Source organism: Carassius carassius, chromosome 21 (assembly GCF_963082965.1).
Source record: "Carassius carassius chromosome 21, fCarCar2.1, whole genome shotgun sequence".
Lineage (NCBI taxonomy): Eukaryota > Metazoa > Chordata > Actinopteri > Cypriniformes > Cyprinidae > Carassius > Carassius carassius.
In genome coordinates, this window is record NC_081775.1 from 11430312 (window position 1) to 11451959 (window position 21648).

The 21648-nt window shown below is 36.5% G+C and overlaps 1 protein-coding gene across 1 annotated transcript in view; it reads right to left on the minus strand.

Moving 5' to 3' along the window:
• LOC132097533 (transmembrane protein 132C-like) overlaps positions 1 to 21648 on the minus strand; it is a 262244-nt gene that overhangs the window by 182389 nt on the left and 58207 nt on the right. The window contains exon 2 of the mRNA XM_059503315.1: positions 2025 to 2913. Coding sequence (XP_059359298.1) covers positions 2025 to 2913 — 889 coding nt within the window. The remainder of the gene's footprint in view (positions 1 to 2024; positions 2914 to 21648) is intronic.

A 21648-nucleotide genomic window follows, 5' to 3' on the forward strand; every position in this document is an offset into this window, starting at 1 on the left:
TCAAGTTCCTTTGATGATCTTCTGTAGGCTATTTAATACTGATTTAATTTAAAGCTGTACATCAATAATTCATCAGATGATAATGTTATGCTTGAGATAATGAAAGCACGATTTTGCTGATCATACAGCCCTTTCAACATGCATATTGCATAACTACATAACCACAAATTATTTTATTCATGAAAAACCGGTCTCGTTCTATCAGTTCATCTTAGTATAATCGTTGCTGATCACAAAACATATCTTTAGACAAACCAAACATTAATGCCTTCCACACAAAAGCCGGCATGAATACATGTACATGTCTGATTTGCCCTTTCACTATTTCCTTTAAGTTTAACCAAGGAGTCAGCAAAAAAACCCCAGATGACATTTATATACAGTCCTAGCTGATTTTCTTCAACTCTTATCTCTGCTAGTGGCTCTTAGCTTGCGTTCACATGCAAGGTTAACAAATTGGCTTGACCTCTTGTCAGGTTTGGTCTCATATGGTTTATAAATGTTCTCGCCCACTGTGATTACAATCGGACGAGCTTGCAGTCATTAAGTTAATGGAGGCGCATTCTAATTGATGGCATCCTCATTTGCATTGTGTGTTAATTACCCAAATCACTTAGCTGCATCTGCTAATTCTAATTAGTACCCGCAGATTCAGTGCGGCTGGATGTTTTCACCTGAAAATGAAGATGTCTTTCTCTGCCATGGTAAACAAAAAGCATAGTTAAATTAAGTAAAGGAACCATGAAGTGAAAATTCATCTCAGGCACACAAGCCGGAATTAATCACAATAATTTCAAAAGCCAAATGATTACGCCAAGGAAAATATGGGACCAAATATGTAGATCCAAGAGGTGCGAAGACTGATAACTGGGCAGAATATGATTAGTTTGTATTAAAATAACAGGATAAAAAAACATAGCAAATGGCTTTAATACATCTGTGAAGCTGCATAGCAAATTGTTATTTAAATTTGCTGATAAAATGGCGTGACTAAAATGGAGCTTTCTGTGGCATTCAAAACCATTACTACACTCTTAAAATTAAACATTCCAATCGTTATGGTTCCCAGAACATCCACAGAACTTCCAATGCACAAAAGGTTCTTTAGATTGTTAAAACATTTTTAACACTAAGAAAAATGGTTATTTTAAGAACTCTATACTAAGGATGTAATAATATCAAAATCTCATGATACGATAATAATGTGATATGAATCCATGATATGATATTTGCTGCGATATTTAAAAAAAAAAAAGTACATTTTTCAGTCTAATGCATTATAAGAGTTCAAAATTGAGATCTCCAATCCATGCTCTTAACTAAGAAAACTTAAGTCAGAAAAAAGTCAGTGAATTTTTATTTAAGATATACTTTCTCAAACTAAATTAAATTCACACTGGTGTTTTAGGAAGGAAAAAAAATATAATATAATAACAACAACAATGACAGTAATAGCAATACATTCTAAAAACAATTGCACTGTAAAATAAATGAAAACATGCTTACAAAAATGCGTATTACTACAAATCTAGTGAAATGCTGTAATCATCTGCCGTGAAAATTAAGCATAACTAGTGGCCGTTGTGTTCCCAAAAGTGTGCTAAACTCACAGCACATGTGATAAACGAGTTGACTGCATTCATCCATTCTGAGGCACGATCGCCAGGATCAGCTGATCGCTTGAATGACGTGCATGCTTGATGTAGGGATTAATCCATATTGTACTTTCAGATTTAGTTAGTTTGACAGATACTATGTCAAAGCATAATGGCCCAAAACACAACTTTTATGTTAGAATAAGAAGTTTCAATATATTTTAAAAACTAGGCCTACATTTTTTTGCCCAGAAGACCTATTGTTTTATAGCATCATGTGAACGGTAATATCGAGTTTTGTTATCGCGATATTGATAATATCGTTACATCCCACTCTACACTACCAGACACAAAGTCCCCTGGTAAAGTTGTCATGTGGATAGTTATCTGCTAATGCACCAGAGATGCTTGCATCTGAAGATCTCTTACCTGAGAGTGAACATCTCCACAGGTGAGTACGGCGAAGCTGCAACATATGCTGACACTGTGTCCCTTTGCCGAACTGGTGTGGATGGTACCAACACTGCAAAATTTCCATCCAAACGCTGCTCTGATAATTCCGGAGCAGATGGATTCTGGAATAATCTTACGCTCCCAATGCGCCTCATGGGTGTAGAGGTCGGCGACCCAAACAATCCCTCTTGATCCGAGTGAGCGGAGCTCTTGACCCCTAACTCCTCAGAAAGACAACCTCCTACTTCTACGGTCCGAAGGCTGTAATAAAGCTCAACAGGCGTTCCTTCGGACATATCCGGACCCCTCTGGCGTCCAGGGACAACACTAGGAGGGGAAAACCACCCAGGAAGAGGCTCGAGCTCAGCGACGCAGGCGCCCATGTCCCCTCGCAACCTGCAGCTCCCACGGACCTCCTGGGTTTCATGGAATGCGAACATCCGTACGCAGGGGAGTTTGTCCACGGTGCTGTAGTCATCCCAGTCCCTCCCAGTGATGTAAAACAAGACCTGAACCTTGGGTTTGTTCAGGTAAATCCTTTCGTTGAGAACAAAGGTTTGTACTTTCCAGTTGAAGGTGAAGAGGGTTGAAGAAGCCACAAAGGAGCCAGGCATCTGGAGGAGATCCAAAGGAATAGGCTCTTCCACCGCAAGGGTTCCATACGTGGCATTGATGATGGGAGCTCTCCTGGCCTGGTGGATGAAGAACAGCTCTGTTCTGGAGAGGAAGCTAGAGTTGCGCATGAAGTCCTGGGTGGCCTCCTTAAGAAAAAAGGAGGACTCTGTGTTGAGGAGCTGGTAGTTGACAGGCAGGTAAGTTGGGGAGGCATAGCGCTGAAGATTCTCCAGGATACGACAGTCTGTAACTGACACAGAAAAGAAAAGAGATGTCAGAACTAACTGGAATATTAAAGTGGGTCTCTACACTTAGGGAAAAAAAAGGTACAAAAGCTGGCGAAAGCTTTGCACCCTTTCAAGTAAAAAAATAGTCTTGAGTCTTTAACTCATGTGTGACTGAAATAGAAATAAAATTAAAAACAGTGATAACGATGAACTAAAAAAAAAAAAAATGAAAACTACAAGTAATTGAAAAAATAAAACTAATAAAAAAGCCTTGGTTAAAAAGTGAAGCTATATTAATAATAATTTGAACTTGAAAGCTAAATAAAAATCAAAACTCAATTAAAAACCCAAAGCTATAATTTACTTTGTGGCACCCTTCCAAAATGAGCTAATATGTAACATTTAGATACTAATATATGTACCTTTTATACGTAGCCTTTTGGGGTCAGTACAATACAAAGGTGTACCATTTGAAATGGTGCAAAGCTTTTGACAGATTTTGTACCTTTTTTTCCTGAGTGTAGAGACCTACTTTAATATTCCTTTGTATCCTACTGACCCAAAAAGGCTGCTTATTAAAGGTACATGTATTAGTACCTTAATGTTACATATTAGCTAATTTTGGAAGGGTGCCACAAAGGTAATTATAGCTTTGGGTTTTTAACTGAGTTTTTGTTTAGCTTTCAAGTTCAAATTATTATTAATATAGCTTAATTTTTTTAACCAAGGCTTTTTTGTTAGTTTTCTTTTTTCAATTAATTGTAGTTTTCTTTTTTCTTTTTTTTTTAGTTCATCTGTATCATTTATTTTTTTAATTGTATTTCTATTTCAGTAACACATGAGTTAAAGACTCAAGTTTAATTTTTTTCCCCCTATGCTATTTATTTAATTATTATTGTTTATTTTTTTATCACCAATATTACAATTCCGATTGATACCAAGAAGGTGATAATTATTTTCATGATATGGATGATAACGGACAAATGACATTAAAATGATGTAAGCTAAAAACTAATGCAAGAGATGAAGCAAACAATTACAATGTAAAATGTTAAATATATATTTTTTTACATCTGCAAATGATTCGATTTAACAGTGTAATTAAATTATCAGTGTTTTAAAGATTAATTTGAGTTGAAGTGAGTGTTACAGTAGATGATGGAAAAGGTAAACTGTATAAACAGAGGTAATGAGAATGGACAACTAAATTGTACAATATAACTCTGCAATACATAAAAATAATCTTATTTGCATTTGTATTTTTTATTGTGTAAAGCATATCCATATTACCTTGTGCAAAGAAGCACAATTTGTGATTACCACTGTTGTCACATTTTATTGCTGGTGTGAAATGTGACAAACATTAAAGAGATTTAATTCTTTCTCCATTCAAGTATAGAGAAGATGCAATTGTTTGACGTTTGTCTGCATAGAAAATAGCTGCCCAGAATCATAACCAAGATAACAGACGAGTAAACTGACTTGCCTTAAAGGGACTTCAATGAAACTCTGGACTTCAAAGAACATTGTAACTTATTCAGCACTTACCTGCTATAAAGCTACAAAATTTGCTCAATCTGCACAGAAACATTATGTTGTGTTTTAAATGTTAAATGTTTCCGTTTCTATATGCTTCCAAACCATAAAATGGAAATCAGGTTTACAGTATGTGAGAGTGGGAGACTAAAGTTCTTTTGATGCAAAATGACACTGAAAGTACAAGTGAATAAGAACACTTTAATGACCATCTAACATGAGCTAACAGACATCTAATTATTGTTTCAGAGAACGGAACTAAAGTTAAACTTTTTCACTTCTTTTCTCAAATCTATTGCATCATAAAAGTAGTGCCAAAGTTCTTCACAGAGCAGGCACTGCTGGTATCCTATGTGATATATCCCTCACAGTTTCTGGTAGACAGCACTAGCAGTGGCATGCTCTCATAACCTCAATAGCAAAGCATCCAGCAGAAACATCGATTTCACCTCAGACAGAAAGTAATATGGAGACTGATGAGACACTCTGATATGAAGAAGTGGACATAAACCAAAATAGACACAGATAGGCACTCTACATTTTATCTGTGAGAGTGAACGTATGACCCATTATATATAAAACCGTGTCACTGTTCTGGGAAATATTTTCAGGCAAAACAAATTATTCACAAGCCAAACATGAATCTTATTCATTACTTTTTTTTAACAAATAACCAGTTTAAACTTTATTGTCTGGAAACCTACAATGATGGCTACAAAATGTAAAATTGATTTAAAATATAGTATTGGGTTTACTGTCTACATTTAGCAAACACTAATAGTGCAATGCTAGTTTGAGGTGAAAAAGTACAGCTGCATGATTTGGGAGGAAAAATCTGTGAATCTGTGAAAACGATCTTCTCTATTCTATTTTGTATTCTACATTATCTATTTGTTTTCTTTGTATTTATTATACAATTTAAAAAAGCAAAAGGGCCTCTAACACTAGCATGCTCTATTCTTTTCTATTCTATCCGTTTTCTTTTATGTAATATATAATAAAAAAAAACCTTGCTACATGTACTTCGCTGAGACTTTTTATAGCACTTGTATATCATTGCTCTTTTGTTGATTTTGATTGCTTCCATTGTATTATTTGCAAACTCATAAGCTCTTCTCATTAAAATATTGGAAAGACGCATTACAAGCGACTCACTCATAGCACTTACAGATTACTGTGAACTGAACTACTTTAACACACTGAAAATACCGTCCTTCTCCACTCAAATCCAGCCTAAAAATATAATCTTTGAACATTTTATCCATATAGTGTTTTAAAATCATATCTTAGTCAATCATTAGTCTTTGAGCTTTAAACTGAAGAACGTTCTGTGTTCCGATTAGGCTACTTTCCTCTCTTTCTGTGCTCTGCTTTGACCAAGGATGCAGCAATGAATGACCTGCTTGTGAATCAGAAGGAATAAATGACTCATTTAGGGGGACTGGCTATGCACACACATGCATGGGCGCAGACAGACACGGCCGGAGAAAAGGGCTTTGAAGGGGACATCTTGTCATTGCAAAACAATCTAAGCGATTCGCTGAAGCAATTGAGAGAAAATACAGATAATTTTTTTTTTCAGGCTCCATTTTCACTGTTTACAAGATTTATCAGCCTGTCTTGGCAAAAGAAATAGGATTTGCATACAGTAGTAAATTTAGGCTGTATCCCAATACACATGCTTCAGATGCGATAACTTACATACAGCACACAATGCACGCTTGGTCAGTAATCAACACCCGCTGACAGATGTCACAGTCAAGTCCAGATGTTTCTGGCTGTTATTTTAGTGCTAATAGCTAGTTAACGTACAGCAGACAATATGCAAATTCCACAAGGCAGATTTTCACATGGCAACTTGTGGAAGAAGAAAAATCCCAGACAGCCTGCAGTGTGAAATACAGCGCAATGTCTACTTTGGCAAAACAACATTACAGATTTTAATTTATGACTTACAAGCTCGGTTGACTTTGTTTAATTTCTAGAGTGGCCAATTCAAAGAAGTTGTGAATGTTTGCAACAAAAAAGAAGAGAGAAATTGTTAGCGAAAGTAATGAATGAGTCCGGGCTTAAATGAAATTACGAACATGACCAGCAACCCAGAAAAGGGAAGCCATTAATCAGAATCTCTTTAATGTGCTGTGTGGCAGTAATTTCAGTCTGTGCGTAATACAAAGTGATACACTTATCTGAAAAAGAAAATGAAATATGGGAGTAGAATGCCACTAAACGTCTGCAAATTCCTGCCAGTTATTTAATTTAAGTCAATTTAATTTCATTCAGTTCAGCAATAATGAAATATACTATTTCGGGTGTACTTTTTATGATAGCAGGCATCTGAATGAGGGACAAGGAACATTGTTTGTACTTTTGCAGCTCTATTATGAAGCACAACACAATGAACCATTAATAAATTCTCACTGAACAAAAATTCAACTGGCTTCAATGTCTTATTTAAAACACGGCAAAAAAGCCTCCATAGTCTCGACCTGTCAATCATCATCACTGCCTGCTTTTCTGTTCCCTTTGCCTCTTTCTCTTCGACCACACTGCTGTCACGCTGATAGATCAACATGAGCCCCTGGTTGGCCCTTGTAGGGAGGCTCCAGACAAGGGGAAGGTCTTCTTCTGACTGCCCAAGCAGGACAAGGTATTAGGGAAGCCTGACAGGAGGGCTGCCCAGAGGAAAGCAGCCCGGGCCGGAGAGGGCTTTCAGAGTCACTGCCCCCTAGTCTGGCTGTGGACGAGAGCGGCCCTTATGATATGTAAGGCTACAGGAGGCAGTGTCAACCTGTCCATGGCCTGTCAAAGAGTGTGGTGAGAGGGCAAGATTGGAGAGCGAGTCACGCAGGTGTGAGAATGAGAGGGAAAGGGCAAGGTTTGAGAGAGACTTAAGGCCAGTAAACAGATAAAAGGAAGATGGAAGGATAAAAGATGGTGAGAGAGAGAGAGAGAAATCAGTGTGGTTCTCAGGTGTTTATTGAAGTGGAGCAGGCCTGTCTCCTGTTGAATCGGCTGCTTAGTTTTAGAGGACTATCTAATCCCATGATGCTTTGCTCTCACTCCAGGTTATGACTAGGGTTGGGAACCGGCAAGAATAATTAAGAATCACTGCCATTAAAAAATACAAATGGTTGTAAGCATCTGCAGTTCTTCTTGGTGAATCAAAATCATACAGGGTAACCAGTGTAGCCTGATTGCTTAAAGGGTTAGTTAACCCAGAAATGAAAATTATGTCATTAATGACCTCTGTTCATCTTCGGAAAACAGTTTAAGATATTTTAGATTTAGTCCGAGAGCTTTCTGTCCCTCCATTGAAAATCTGTTTACGGTATACTGTCCATGTCCAGAAAGGTAATGAAAACATATTCTAAGTAGTCCATGTGACATCAGAGGGTCAGTTAGAATTTGCTGAAGCATCGAAAATACATTTTAGTCCAAAAATAACAAACATGATGACTTTATTCAGCATTGTCTTCTTTTCTGGATCTGTTGTGAGCGAGACTGCTGTGACTGTTGATGTATGACACTGCTGACGTGTTTTCTGGCGCGCCCAATAAAAAAGATAACACGTCAGCAGCGTCATACGTCAACAGTCACAGAAGTCTCGCTCACAACAGATCCAGAAGAGAAGACAATGCGGGTTTGAACCTTGGGCTGGCAATACCACGACTTAGGTGCCCTTGAGCAAGGCACCAAACCACCAACTGCTCCCCGGGCGCTGCAGCATAAATGGCTACCCACTGCTCCGGGTGTGTGTGTGTGCGCTTTGGATGGGTTAAGTGCAGAGCACAAATACAGAGTATGGGTCACCATACTTGGCTGTATGTCACGTCACTTTTCTGGACATGGACAGTATACCGTTCATACATTTTCAATGGAGGGACTGAGAGCTCTCGGACTAAATCAAAAATATCTTAAACTGTTTTCCAAAGATGAACTGAGGTCTTACGGGTTTGGAACAACATGAGGGTGAGTCATTAATGACATCATTTTTATATTTGGGTGAACTAACCCTTTAACAAATGGCTCTTTTGAACTGATTCATAATAAATTAATATGGTGTGACCACTGTAGTTCGACTCCTGAACAAATGACTCTTATATTTGGTTCCTTCAAATCACCCCTGATTTGAAGGAACCAAATATAAGAGTCATTTGTTCAGGAGTCGAACTACAGTGGTCACACCATATTAATTGGCAGGCCCAACCCTGCTCCTCGTGATGACTGCCCTGTGAAGTTTAGCTCCAATCCTAATCAAACACACCTGAAGCAACTAATTAAGGTCTTCAGGCTCACATAAAAATTAAATGCAGGTGTGTTTGATTAGGGTTGGAACCAAACTTTGCAGGACAGTCGATCGTCAGGAACAGTGGCGCAAAAAGTGGGTATGCGCCATATGGCGCATGGGGGGCGCCAAAGCGATGGTTAATTTTTTTTTTATAATAAAAAATAAAAAATGTATATTAAAAGTTATATATATATCTATATATACACACATTTTAGAGGACTAACAGGCGCTGGTGCCCTCATAATATTCCATCATAGAATTTAGACATAGAACCTCGTGAGTGGGTTGGGCGCCGTGAGCGCTGAGTGAGCAGCAGTAACGTTAATGCGTTGTCGTTGAAACTCGAAAAAGATGGATAAAACAAAAAAGCTCGCTAAAAATAGAAATAGAAAGAGGGAAAGAGAGATGGCATGTCAAGGGATGCGACAGCAGCTAAATAAGTGATTGGTGAAAGGCAACAGGTAGGATTTAAAATGTGACGTCTATGCTCGGAGAATATGTAAAACTGGAATATGAGCTGTCATTTATTCCGTCATCACCCGGGTGCTGATAGCGCGCGCGCGCACAGATGAGACCTAGACAGCACACGTTGATATCTGTGTTTAAACTAAACTAATTTAAGCTTTGTCAGTCCAAACATTTAAGAGGCAGAGGATGCGAGCTTGCGCACTCAGTGAGAAGAATTGTGCATGTGCTCATCCGCAGGGGCGAAGATGGGATTTTTGCTGGACCAAGCTGTCCAGCAGTCAAATTTTTTCAGTCCAGAAAAATCACCAGCTCAGTCATAGACGATTTTTTTTTAACTTAATTCAAAAAAGCAAACTTTCTTATATTCTAGATTCATTGCACACAAACATATTTCAATAGTTTTAATTCTGATGGCTACGACTTACAGCTTAAGAAAATAAAAAATTTAGTATCTCAAAAATTTGAATATTCTATTTTGAGCTTGATTAGTTCATTTAATTTTGAGTATAAATACAGGGTACCTCCTGGGATAGTTTAGAACATGCAACCACATTTATGGGAAAGACTACTGACTTGACATTTATCCAAGAGACAATCATCAACACCCTCCACAAGGAGTGTCAGCCACAGAAGGTCATTGCTGAAAGGGCTGGCTGTTCACAGAGTGCTGTATGAAAATATATTCATAGAGTTGGAAGTAAAAGGTGTGGTAGGAAAAGGTGCACAAGCAACAGGGATGACCACATCCTTGGGAAGATTGTCAGGAAAAGCCGATTCAAGTACTTGGGAGAGTTTCACAAGAAGCCGGAGTCAGTGCATCAAGAGTCACCACACTCAGACGCCTTCAGGAAAAGAGCTACAGCTGTCACATTCCTAGAACAAAGCCACTTTTGAACTAGAGAATAACATCTGAAGCATTTCACCTGGGGTGAGGAGTAAAAGAACTGGACTGTTGCTCAATGGTCCACAGTCCTCTTTTCAGATGAAAGTAAATTTAGCATTTCATTTGGAAATCAAGGTCTGGAGTCTGGAGGAGGACTGTAGAGGCACAGAATCCAAAGTCCAGTGTGAGGTTTGGTGAGATGATTTGGGTGCTGTGATGTCTGCTGGTGTTGCTTCATTGTGTTTTATCAAGTCCAGAGTCAATGCAGCCATCTACCAGGAGATTTTGGGAGCACTTCCATCTTCCATCTGCTGACAAGATTTATGGAGATGCTGATTTCCTCTTCCAGCAGGACGTTAGCACCTGCCCACAGTGACACAACCACCTCCAATTGTTTTGCTGACCATGATATTACTGTGCTTGATTGGCCAGCCAGTTCACCTGACCTGAACCTCAGAGAGGATCTATGGGGTGTTGTGAAGAGGAAGATAAGTAACATCTGACAAACAATACAGAGGAGCTGAAGGCCGCTATCAAATCAACCTGGGCTTCAATAATGCCTCAGCAGTGCCACAGACTGATTGCCTTCATGCCACACCGCACTGAAGCCCAGGTTGAGTATTGAGTGCATAATTAAACCTACTTTGGATTTTGATTTTTCTTTTTCTTTCAAAGTTTCCTACTTTTAATTTTTCTATGCTGGAAGTCACCATCAGAATTAAAACAAAAAACTCTTGAAATATTTCAGTCTGTGTGCAATGAATCTAGAATATAAGAAAGTTAGCTTTTTTAATTAAATTACAAAAAATAAAGAACTTTTCCATGACATTCAAATTTTTGAGATGCACCCATATAAGATCACTATGGTTACCGCTACAAGCACAATTGAGGCAGCTACCAGCTCCTCGTAGGACCCCGGGGTCAGGAGGCATAGCACACACACACACACACAGAGAGAACATAAACGTCAGTCGCAGCACCATCGTCGTGTGTTTGACAACAGAACAACTTGTAATGAGAAGGTGGGTACAAAGTAATGGTTACATTATTATTGTGCTTCAGCCTGCATCTGCCCTGACCCGATTCTTTAGCACCAAAACAAACACACCCATACCCCAACAGGACCTGCTACGGTGGCCGAGAGAGTTAAACGTGCTGCAAATTACAAAAATCCCTGCAAATTTTGAAAACATCTTCATCAGTTTGACAACACGTGCTGCAAATACTCACAATACAAACAAATAAAGAAATTTAATATTTAAGGGAACCGTAAAGTGACAAACATGGCTGGGACATTATTTATCAATGTTTGCTCTGAAAAGATCTTTGTTTATTTTAACAATCCTGGTCATAGATTCCTTAGCTTTTTTTATGGATATTATTAGCCTAAATAAGCTGACTAAATACACAATTACTGTAACTGTGAAAGGTTATGTAAGCTGGCTAACTTACTTTTACAACTTACCTTACAAAAACTAAACATAGCCTATGGTTTTACTATTGAAATGAATGAATTAATAAAAACATTTATTATATAAAAAAAGCCAAAAAAAAATTGTTAGGCTACTGTTATCATTAACAAATTAACCATGGATTTACTACTCTAACCATAGTTTAACCATGGTATTTGTACAACTATGGTTATACAAATGGTAATAAAAAAAATAAAAAATAAAAAACCTTGTTTAAATTTTCTTTTTATTGGGGTAATAATTTTTTGTGTTGAGTATTTACAGAGCGTTTCTGTATTTGTTTGTGTTGTGAGTATTTGCAGCATGTGTGCTGTCAAACTGATGAAGATGTTTTCTTAATTTGCTGGTGCTTTTTCTATTTGAACGCGTTTTGTGAAGTTGCAGCGGAAGTCTCTCGGCCATTATGCCTTTCCCCTATTTTGAGATCTTCACCCCACACGTACGTGCGCAACCATGGCAACGACGATCGCGGAAACAAGCGAAAATGACACACAAGCATATTCAAACAAAAGCCAACATGGATAAGTTGTGTGAAACAACACAAAATCAATGTTACTCACCTATCAAAAAGAAACAAAGAAACCTCAGCGTCCGATTCGAGCCCTTCCCAATCCTTGAGTTTCTCTCCACCGCTGGAAAGCTGCCCCGATATTTACGTGGCTCCTGCCTCTTGCCTGATTGTAAACCCTCTTTTTTATCTGCCATCTCTGTCAATCTGTAGTCGATCTGCTAATATGCAAATTTTGAATAAAAGCGTCTGCTAAATGACTAAATGTAAATGTAATGTAATATGCATCCATGGGCGTCAGTTTGGTTTGAAATGTGGTGGGGACAGAGACGCATTCAGAAGTGCATTTTCAGAAGTGCCGGGTACAATGATGCATTTGTTTTTCTCTTTCGCGCAGGTCATGTTTTGAAAGACGTCCTGTATCTTATTAATGTAAATAAATAAAAATGTATACAAAAATGTGATGATGTCCGACTCGTTTTATGAAGAAGAAAGCTGTACAAAGCATTAGACATATGATATATGACCCACTAATCTGCTTCATATCATCATATAAGTACCATGTTGACAATATGACATGGCCATGACGTGGTTTAATGTACCTAAACAATGATTACCAAATTTCTCTTTCATGTTGCTTTGTTATAACCACTGAAAACGGGGAAAAAAATCTAACCCAAAATCGGTTTCGGGTTAGATCCTCGCTCTACATTATCCCGCTTATTACATGGCTACCCACCAAATAAATCAATAATTTGACACAAAATATTGATTTAAAAAAGAGTTTATTGATTTAAACACGATTGTATTGCTTCCGCTAAAGAAAATAGTTCCGTCTCTACGATTAGAATCCTGCCGCGTCCATAGAAACGCTCTGTTTTTCATGGCAACCGTGTTATTATCAAGAAATAACAGACTTCATTCTACAGTGGAATTCAACCAAGCCATGTAATAATTTGATTTAATTCCCAGTACAATTTACCATATCTACACACAACACAACTTAAGCACTACAAATTTTATCAAGATTGAAAAAGAAAAAATACGTGTAGCACAGATGAACCCTATTGACTATCACACCATGATCTGACTGCTCTCAATTCACAACAACATGCATCCATCCAATCTACATCAGGCATTTTGACTAAAACTTGATCCATTCCTCGTCATCATCATCATCATCATCATCATCATCATCACAACTATTCCAGAATTCAGCAATAGATTCAAGCAATAATTAAACAAGATACTGACTACTCAACAATCATCTCCCCCAATACTTGCTGTATGAACGCAAACCGTAACTAGCTAATTAAGTTGGTGGCTAAGGAAGTCTAACGTAACATTAATTGCAAGAGAAGAATTAAAACAGCCGATCCCTTGTGTGCAAATGCACAAGACCTAGCCATAATACCAGCAAATCTTAATAAACATAAGTTATCGCGTCTTACCTTTGTGTCAATGGTCTGCAGACCCATGCTGTGTGTACAACAACATCCATTTGTTCTACAGGTTATCACTTTGATATGTTATAGTCCATGGCACTAGGATGCAACCTTGTGATATTGTATGAAGGCTAAATGACTTGCTCGTCTATGATACATTCGCCAGAAATTCTGGCCAATCCCAGCAAAGACTAGGTAGCCTCGTTCCCGCTCGTTCACTGTCCATTCCAAACTGTCAACTCATTTGAAAAACATTCTTTAAAAAAAAGAAGCGGGATAGTCATATAGAGAAAATAATGTTACAGTTGTTGCAGTTTTAATGAACAGAAAAGCGTGTAGCCAGCGCAGCAGCAGAACGGCTAAATTGAACTCGAGGTTCTCAAAAAAAAAAAAAAAATTGGTGGGTACAAAATGACTCATGACGAAATCTGGGGGGGACGCGTTTTTGCATTATTGACACTGTTTTCCTAATGAATGTTGTTCAGTTTCTTTGACGCAATGTATTTTGTTTAAAGCGCTATATAAATAAAGGTGACTTTGACTTTGACTTTGGGACTCAGTCAGACACTGCGGTCAAAAGTGTGTTTTCAAAAATCGTTTAGTACACGTTTAAGGAGCGGTGGGTTGGGTTGCTTCTACTTAGACTAATGTACATAGCGGAAACTCAGATTAATCCTCTGTTTACCAATAGAGCCTTTCATTGAGACACTGAGGGGGACGGATCTGGTTACTATGAATCAGGGGGGGTCATGTCACATCCCTAGTGCCATCTGCGCGTCTGCTCATCCGAAGCGCACAAACCCGCGCCTCAGAACCTCTCTCTGAAGTATTTTATTTAAATGGACAAATTCAGACAAAAATTATGTCAAAATGCCCGTCTTGGTAAGTATCCTATAGCAGACATAGCCAGCTGAACGTAGGCCACTGTATCAATGCATTCTCTTAAAGTGACAGTCTTTATATTAATCGAACAGCAACAACAAAGAAATCACTCACTGCTCCTGATTAAAAAGCTTTTGTAACAGATTCAGTTCAGTTTCTCCTTATGTTGGTTCGAAAGGCTATAATGGTCAAATGGGTTGGTAGTGATGCCCCCTCTACTTAGATGTGGAAATCTATGATATCTGAAGTTGTAACTCTAGAAAGATTGAGGTATTGTCGCAATGGTAAATCGCTCCTGTTTAAAAAATGGGAGAACATTTTTAAGTGTCTAAAGATTAAACGGTCATAAACAAAAACTGGATAAAATTTAGGTACAATCATATGATGAAATGCTGTATGTAAATTGTCCACATGTTCATGAATATTTAAATTATTTCCTGTGCTGTGTTTCCTGTTTGTAATAATTAAAATGTTTAATAAAAAGAATATCTAAAAAAATATATATATAAAAAAAATAAAAAAAGCTTTTGTAACTTTAATAAAGAACAATCTTTAATTTATAGTCAAACATGTAATGCTGTTTTACATTTGATTACTTTATTAAATTTCTGTACCTAAAAACTAATACTAGACCTCTTTACTCTATTGTATTTATTTTTGCTGTTGCTCATAGTTAGATTTTTTAAATTATAGTTTCTCTATAAACATAGCACATACCGAACTGTACCGAAATGTGACTCTTGAACCGTGAAACAAACCGAACTGTGAAAATTTGAACTGTGCCACCCCAATAATAATAATATATATATATATATATATATATATATATATATATATATATATATATATATATATATATATGTGTATGTACTGTATGTATGTATGTATGTATGTATGTATGTATGTATGTGTGTGTTTGTGTGTGTGTGTGTAAATATATACCATATAAGTATGGTAGGCTTACAGTGGCTGTCTGATATACTTTAAAAAAACATTTATTATTTAAAAGCCCATACATGATGATGTCCGGCGCAATTATTTATTTAGAAGTGGGGTGTGTGTGGGAGGTGGGGGGGGTTGGGGGGGGGGGGGGGTCGCCAAAATGTTTTGCGGCATACCCCTCTAACACTGGATAGTTGCGCCCCTGGCCAGGAGCAGGGTTGGGCACCCATGCTTTAAATGAATCAAAACAGCTTCACTAGTGAGTAAGTTTTGATTCTTCAATAAATAACTTATGAGCAGTTTGCGTTTAGTGACTCAGACATACAGAATGACCATTGAGTCTGATTCCCAATCAAATAACTTAAGTTGGTTCTTTTAATAAATCTAAACATATAAATTGAAGTTTTGTAATCAAAATTCGAAACAAATGAACCAATAACATTAATGAATCAGGATTTAGGTATTCTATAAATATAAATAAGTGAATGAAATAAGTGAATGATTTATTTATTTTAATTTGGGTCTATTTATTTTATTTTTGTGTTCCCATTTTGGTAAACCATTGAGAAAAAAAATTGAGTTAAGGTAAGATTCAGTGATTTTTAAATAAGTCTCTTATGCTCACCATGGCATGATTTATTACATTGGAAACACATTAAAAGCAAGAATATTGTGAAATATTACTACAATTTAAAATAAGTGTTTTCTATTTTAATATAATTAAATTTTATTTTAAATTAAATCCAGTCTTTAGTGTCACATGATCCTTCAGGAATCATTCTGATTTGGTGCTCGAGAAACATTTATTTTCATCAGTGTTGAAAACAGTCGTGCTGTTTAATTTTTTTTTTTTGTAAAAAAACTGTAATACTTTTTTTCCCTCAGGATTCTTTAATGAATAGAAAGTTCAAAAGAACAGCAAAAAATGCCTGTACTGTCACTTTTGTTGAATTTAATGCATCCCTGTTGAATAAAAGTATTCAAGTAAAAATCTCACTGACCCCACACCTGTAAATATAATTCAATATTTAATATAATAAGGACTAATTAATTTACTGCATTCATTCCACCTCCGCATTCATTAAAAAAAAATTGTCAAACAAATATTTGGAAGGAATTTAATTTATTTCTGATGTGTTAAATATGTTTTGCTGAAATCTGAAATTATTCACTCATTTGGCAAACGACAACTGAAAGCAGTTAATGCCATTTTACTTTCCTAACACTTATTCTTCACAAGTACTTAAAGGAAATAGTGAATTATTAATGAACCAGAAGCATTGATTTCCTCTGATTCCTATCCTTACTTGGGCCTATACAGTTCCCTGATCCCCTTCACACCTCCCTGACACTCATCTCAAAGCCAAACCCTCTCTTAAATAAGAGCAATAGGCTTATGCTGTTATCCCCCAAGTCCCAATGTATTATTCTTGCCATACATTACATCAATTGTAATTAATAAGGGCTATTGACTTTGTGCTGGCCTGTCAAAAATAATTCATTGAGCTTTTGCTTTCACAAGCATCATTTAGGGAATGATATATGTGGGCCCGCCTTAAAACAGCCAGAAAGGCAGTTAAACCTATGCTAGGAGCTGTGAGGAGAATCAATACATAATACAACATTATGCCTATTTAAGGTTCCCATAGAAATGAATGATATTGAAAAATGAGTATGTTTATCTACAGAGACTGCACAGAACTAATGATTTACAAAGCTGGGTTCTTTTAGAGGTCTATTCATAAAGCCCTCAAGAATACTGCAAGGTGAAAAGCTGAGACTCCAAACCTACACTCCTAAGTACTTTTTTTTCTCCAACTCGACAGTTTCTAGGAAATCTAGTGGCATCGCTAAGCTTATTTGTGTTACCTAAAGGCACCCTGCACTAGCAGTAATCATATTTTATCTTCTCTTGCAGGACATTTTCTTAAAAGAATCACTGTACAGCTGCTTGGAGGTCTACATTATGGAACGTTGTGCATTAAACTCCATCTAGAGTGGCCTGTTATTTGCGTTCGAGGCACCGAGCAGCTGAAGTGCAATGGAGAGCGCTCTCGTTAGGGCTGCTTGGTGCCTCCCTACATCACATGCTTCCTTTTAAGAGCTTCCACCCACAGATGCCTTCTTTTTCGGCTTGGTAATGGCCTCTCATAGACAGGACAGTGTGCCGATAATGAAGACTGATGCGGGTGTGGAGCAAATCTGTGTCATCAATGTTCATCACTGATGTCTTTAAGCTTTAAAGAGCTATCGACTGTGGAGTAAACACCACGTGATGAGTCCTCCTTTCATTCTCTGCTACTTACACTTCATTCACAATGACCGAATTGGGACTGGCTAGTCAATTTTTGTCCTGACCTTCTCTGTGCTTTAAACTTTAGAACTTGACCCTGGTGTGTGTGATGCTGGAAATCATCTGGGCAATTAAAGAAGGTTTTAATACTAAACCAGCAGCTTACAGATGCCTGGCTGCACATAGAAGCCACTTAATTACACTAAACTCCGGGCAAATTAAGAAACATGAACATGCACAAAGGAAAAATAACTTACTGCAGAAGGACTGTAATTAGGATAATGAGTAATGTGCTCATTAATCTACACAACAAGATGAGGCAACTTGCCTTTGGTCAGTCTCTGAATATGGCAGTTATGGGTTTCGTTCACACATCAGTTTAGTCAATTTACTTTTGCTGTTCAACTTTCTGTAGAGCATGAAAGAATGGCATTTTTGATATTCAAAATCATTAGCACAGTTTTTTTTTAATGTTTTGTGCTTCTTTGAAATTGCAGATTGCACAATTCTTATTCAAATCAGATTTGAATTTCTTATTAAGCAAATTGGATGTTTTTTAACAGTAAGGACAATTGTCTACAATTTGCTCATTAACCCCTTTGCAGACCCAGTGGCAAGCCACTTGCCAACTTATAGATATTAGAACCATTCCATGTCAGATATTTATGGAACATATATGGATATATGGATATATTTGATTTTGAATGTGATGGCTCACATGATGAAAAAATGTTTAGAGGTTTTAAAGAGTTTGACAGTTTTACTAAGAATCCGCTTATCAGTTTTGATCAACAAGCCATGTACATTTAGTTAAACGTTTCCTGAAATTTTCCAGAATTTTTGAAAAATTTGTGAAAATTTGCCAACAGGGCTATCGGTGCTGACTCGCCATTACATTTCACCTACTGATGAAGTATGTACAATACAGTATCTAAAATGCTCAGTGTGATACACAGACATAATATTGTGTGGTATAGAAAGTAATCTTACAAAAAATAATAATAATATTCATAAAAAAAAATAGAAATGAAATTGCATGTAACATAAAAACAAATAAAATGAAAATTGCATATAACAAATATTTCAATGGTGTAAAAACAACTAAATAATTTGACCAGAGTGTCTCACACGATGTCTAAATACTGCTTCGAAAAATGTGCCAAAGCAATTGAGAAAAACTGTATTAATTTTAGTAATGGTGCTAAGTAATTTGTTTAGCTAATTTGAGTGTATTTCTCAGTGCAAAAGGTCTTGATAGATAGAAAGATTAAGAAAATGAGGCCACTTTTGGCAAGCATGTGTATGGTTGTCCTTGGATCAGTAATATGTGTTTTTAAGTTATTCATTTACTATGTTTTCTCAATCGATCATCGCTGTCACTTTCAAGCTCTCGATCACTTGTAGCCATCCCCAGTGTGCTGCTTTTAGGAAGCTTCATTTAAGTGAGATCTTAAGGACAAGACAAGCACAGATCAGAGGGCCCATCAGTATTCCAAACGCCTCTCTTGGACTTCACTAAAAACCTGGACAGGCTTCCTAATGAATCTCTTCCTGCTTCGGCGTGCCCTTTATGGTGCTGTGACATCATAAATCAGCAGCAACACTGAAGCTTCTCATCAGGTGGGGGAGTTTCAGGCCCTGTCTGGCAAATGGCTTCCGTTTATCAAGAGTCATCTCTTATGACTACTGATGTCAAATCATCAGGAAGGTGAGAGCAGAATGACTTGGGGATTTTTGAAAAACTGTATTATACTCCCATGTATTTACACCCTGTGATTAAGAGGATGTCCTTGCCTGGGCCTTCAAGAAAGCAATGAAAAATAAACAAATCAGAATGAAATAAAATCATCCTGGCAAACATTACGAGTTTCGGTAATTGAAACCGAGAGTAATGGAAGAGTAATCACAGTCGTCACCATAAAACAGCCCATCACAATAAACCGTACAAGGTTCAGCATTCAACATCTGACCATTCAAATTCCACTTGCAGCATCCCAACGTATTACCATCCAATCAAGACTCTCCTAAAAGTTTTTAAAGGAACTCCACTGGAACTTACTTTGACTGAAATGTCTTCATATATTACTTGAAATAGCAATAAATGTGAGGACATTGAGGAAAAAGCTTAAGAATCAAGATTGTAAAGTAAAAAGGGTTTACAGTGCCCAGTCTCCTATTCTGTCAGGCCCCAACCAAATCTACCCTAATAATGTTTGACCTTGTCAAATACAGATGGAAGCGAAGAAGCTTTTACCTTTTCTGTGGGATAAAAATAGCTTTTCTTTTAAATTGTGTGGCAGCAGTAGGGTATATATCTAGTTATATACTGAGATCTTATTTAGACACTTTAGATGGTGGATATAATTATTATTTTAGTGTTCAATTTTGAATATTCAATGATTAGTAATAATAATAATAATAATAATAATAACAAATGTTTAATTGCAGTTTTAAATATTTAATTGTTGCTAATTCAACATTATAGCATATGACGATTGTTTAGTGAATAAAGGATATTTAACATTGATTAATAATACAACTTTTTCATTCCTAATTCGATTATCAGCATAAAGATTTGCAGTGAATTATGTCATCTATTCTGATTTGAGAGTCACACAAAGAGTATCTTGAGCTTTAACGGAAGCAAAAAAAGGGTTAAAATTATCACAAATTCACTGAATTTATTGGTGACCTAGAAAGAGTTTAAAACGTGTTCTTTAATAAAAATCTTTAATCAAACCTTTGTTATTTCCAATTTTATATTAGATTTTGAATGCCAGATATGATCTCAGATTTTGGACCCCTGTATTATTTCCCTTCTTTCCCATGCATTTACTATGCAACAGATACAGAGAGAAACAGAGAGAAAGAGAGTCTCTTGTCTTTGTTGCCCTATAGTTTGAATTAGATGGCAGCTCTGGGTGATGGAGGGCCAGAGATTGGATGTGCCAGTAGTGCTTTACTGAACTAAACCCCTGGGTCCTTCTTCACTGATACTCACATAGTTCAAACACCTGCACACACACACACACATTCCTGTGGGCTTCTCACACTGCGGCGGTCCAGCAGCAACACTGAAATAGCAATCTAATACACCACTGAAAATGTTTACAATACACACTGTTCCTGCAATCCTGGCTGAAAGCTGACATGATTAAAGGTGCCACAGTCCACACTTTCTATGTTTTTTTTTCTCTGCTGAAGTGCACTAATAATGTTAGTCAAGGTTTCTTGTACTAAAAACAATTATAGTTAAGCTTTTCACAAACATTTTTCACCTTTTCTCAGACTTTAAAAAGCTGTTTGTGCTTTTACATCATCAAGACTTCTATAGGCAAATGACCTCTGTTGTGATTGGCTAATCTCTGTGTACCAAAACAGTTCACATCCATTATTCATTACTATGTTAATGCGGACATATGCTAATGTACTCACAGTACTGATGTAGATACCATGATAATCTTATGTAGCCAGACCGCTGAGTAAGTGACACCAAATATGTTTCATAATTTAAAATCATGGCACTAGAAAGGTCAAGGTCATGGCTTCAAATCCCAGAAAATGTGTAAAATACTAATGAAATATATACTATCATTTCAAGGTGCTTTGGAAAATATAATTATAGCTTATTAAAAAATGTAATTGGTCAATGTATTCTGGCCAAGAACCGCCATCACTTCAGAAAATTGTCCGAAATAGAGGATATATCAATAATAAATTGCCTTGTATATATATATATATATATATATATATATATATATATATATATATATATATATATATATATATATATATATATTTATATATATATATATATATATATATATATATATATATATACCACCCAAATCTACCTCATAATAGTGCTGCACAATCATGACAAAAATCACAATTGATTATATACAAGGATCTAATTTGAAATAGTGGATTTATTATTTTATTGTAAAATGTTTAATAATTGAAAAATATTATTTAAAAAGTTATATTAAAATAGTAATATATACAATTATAAAATTACATTTAAAAAAAAATCTAAAT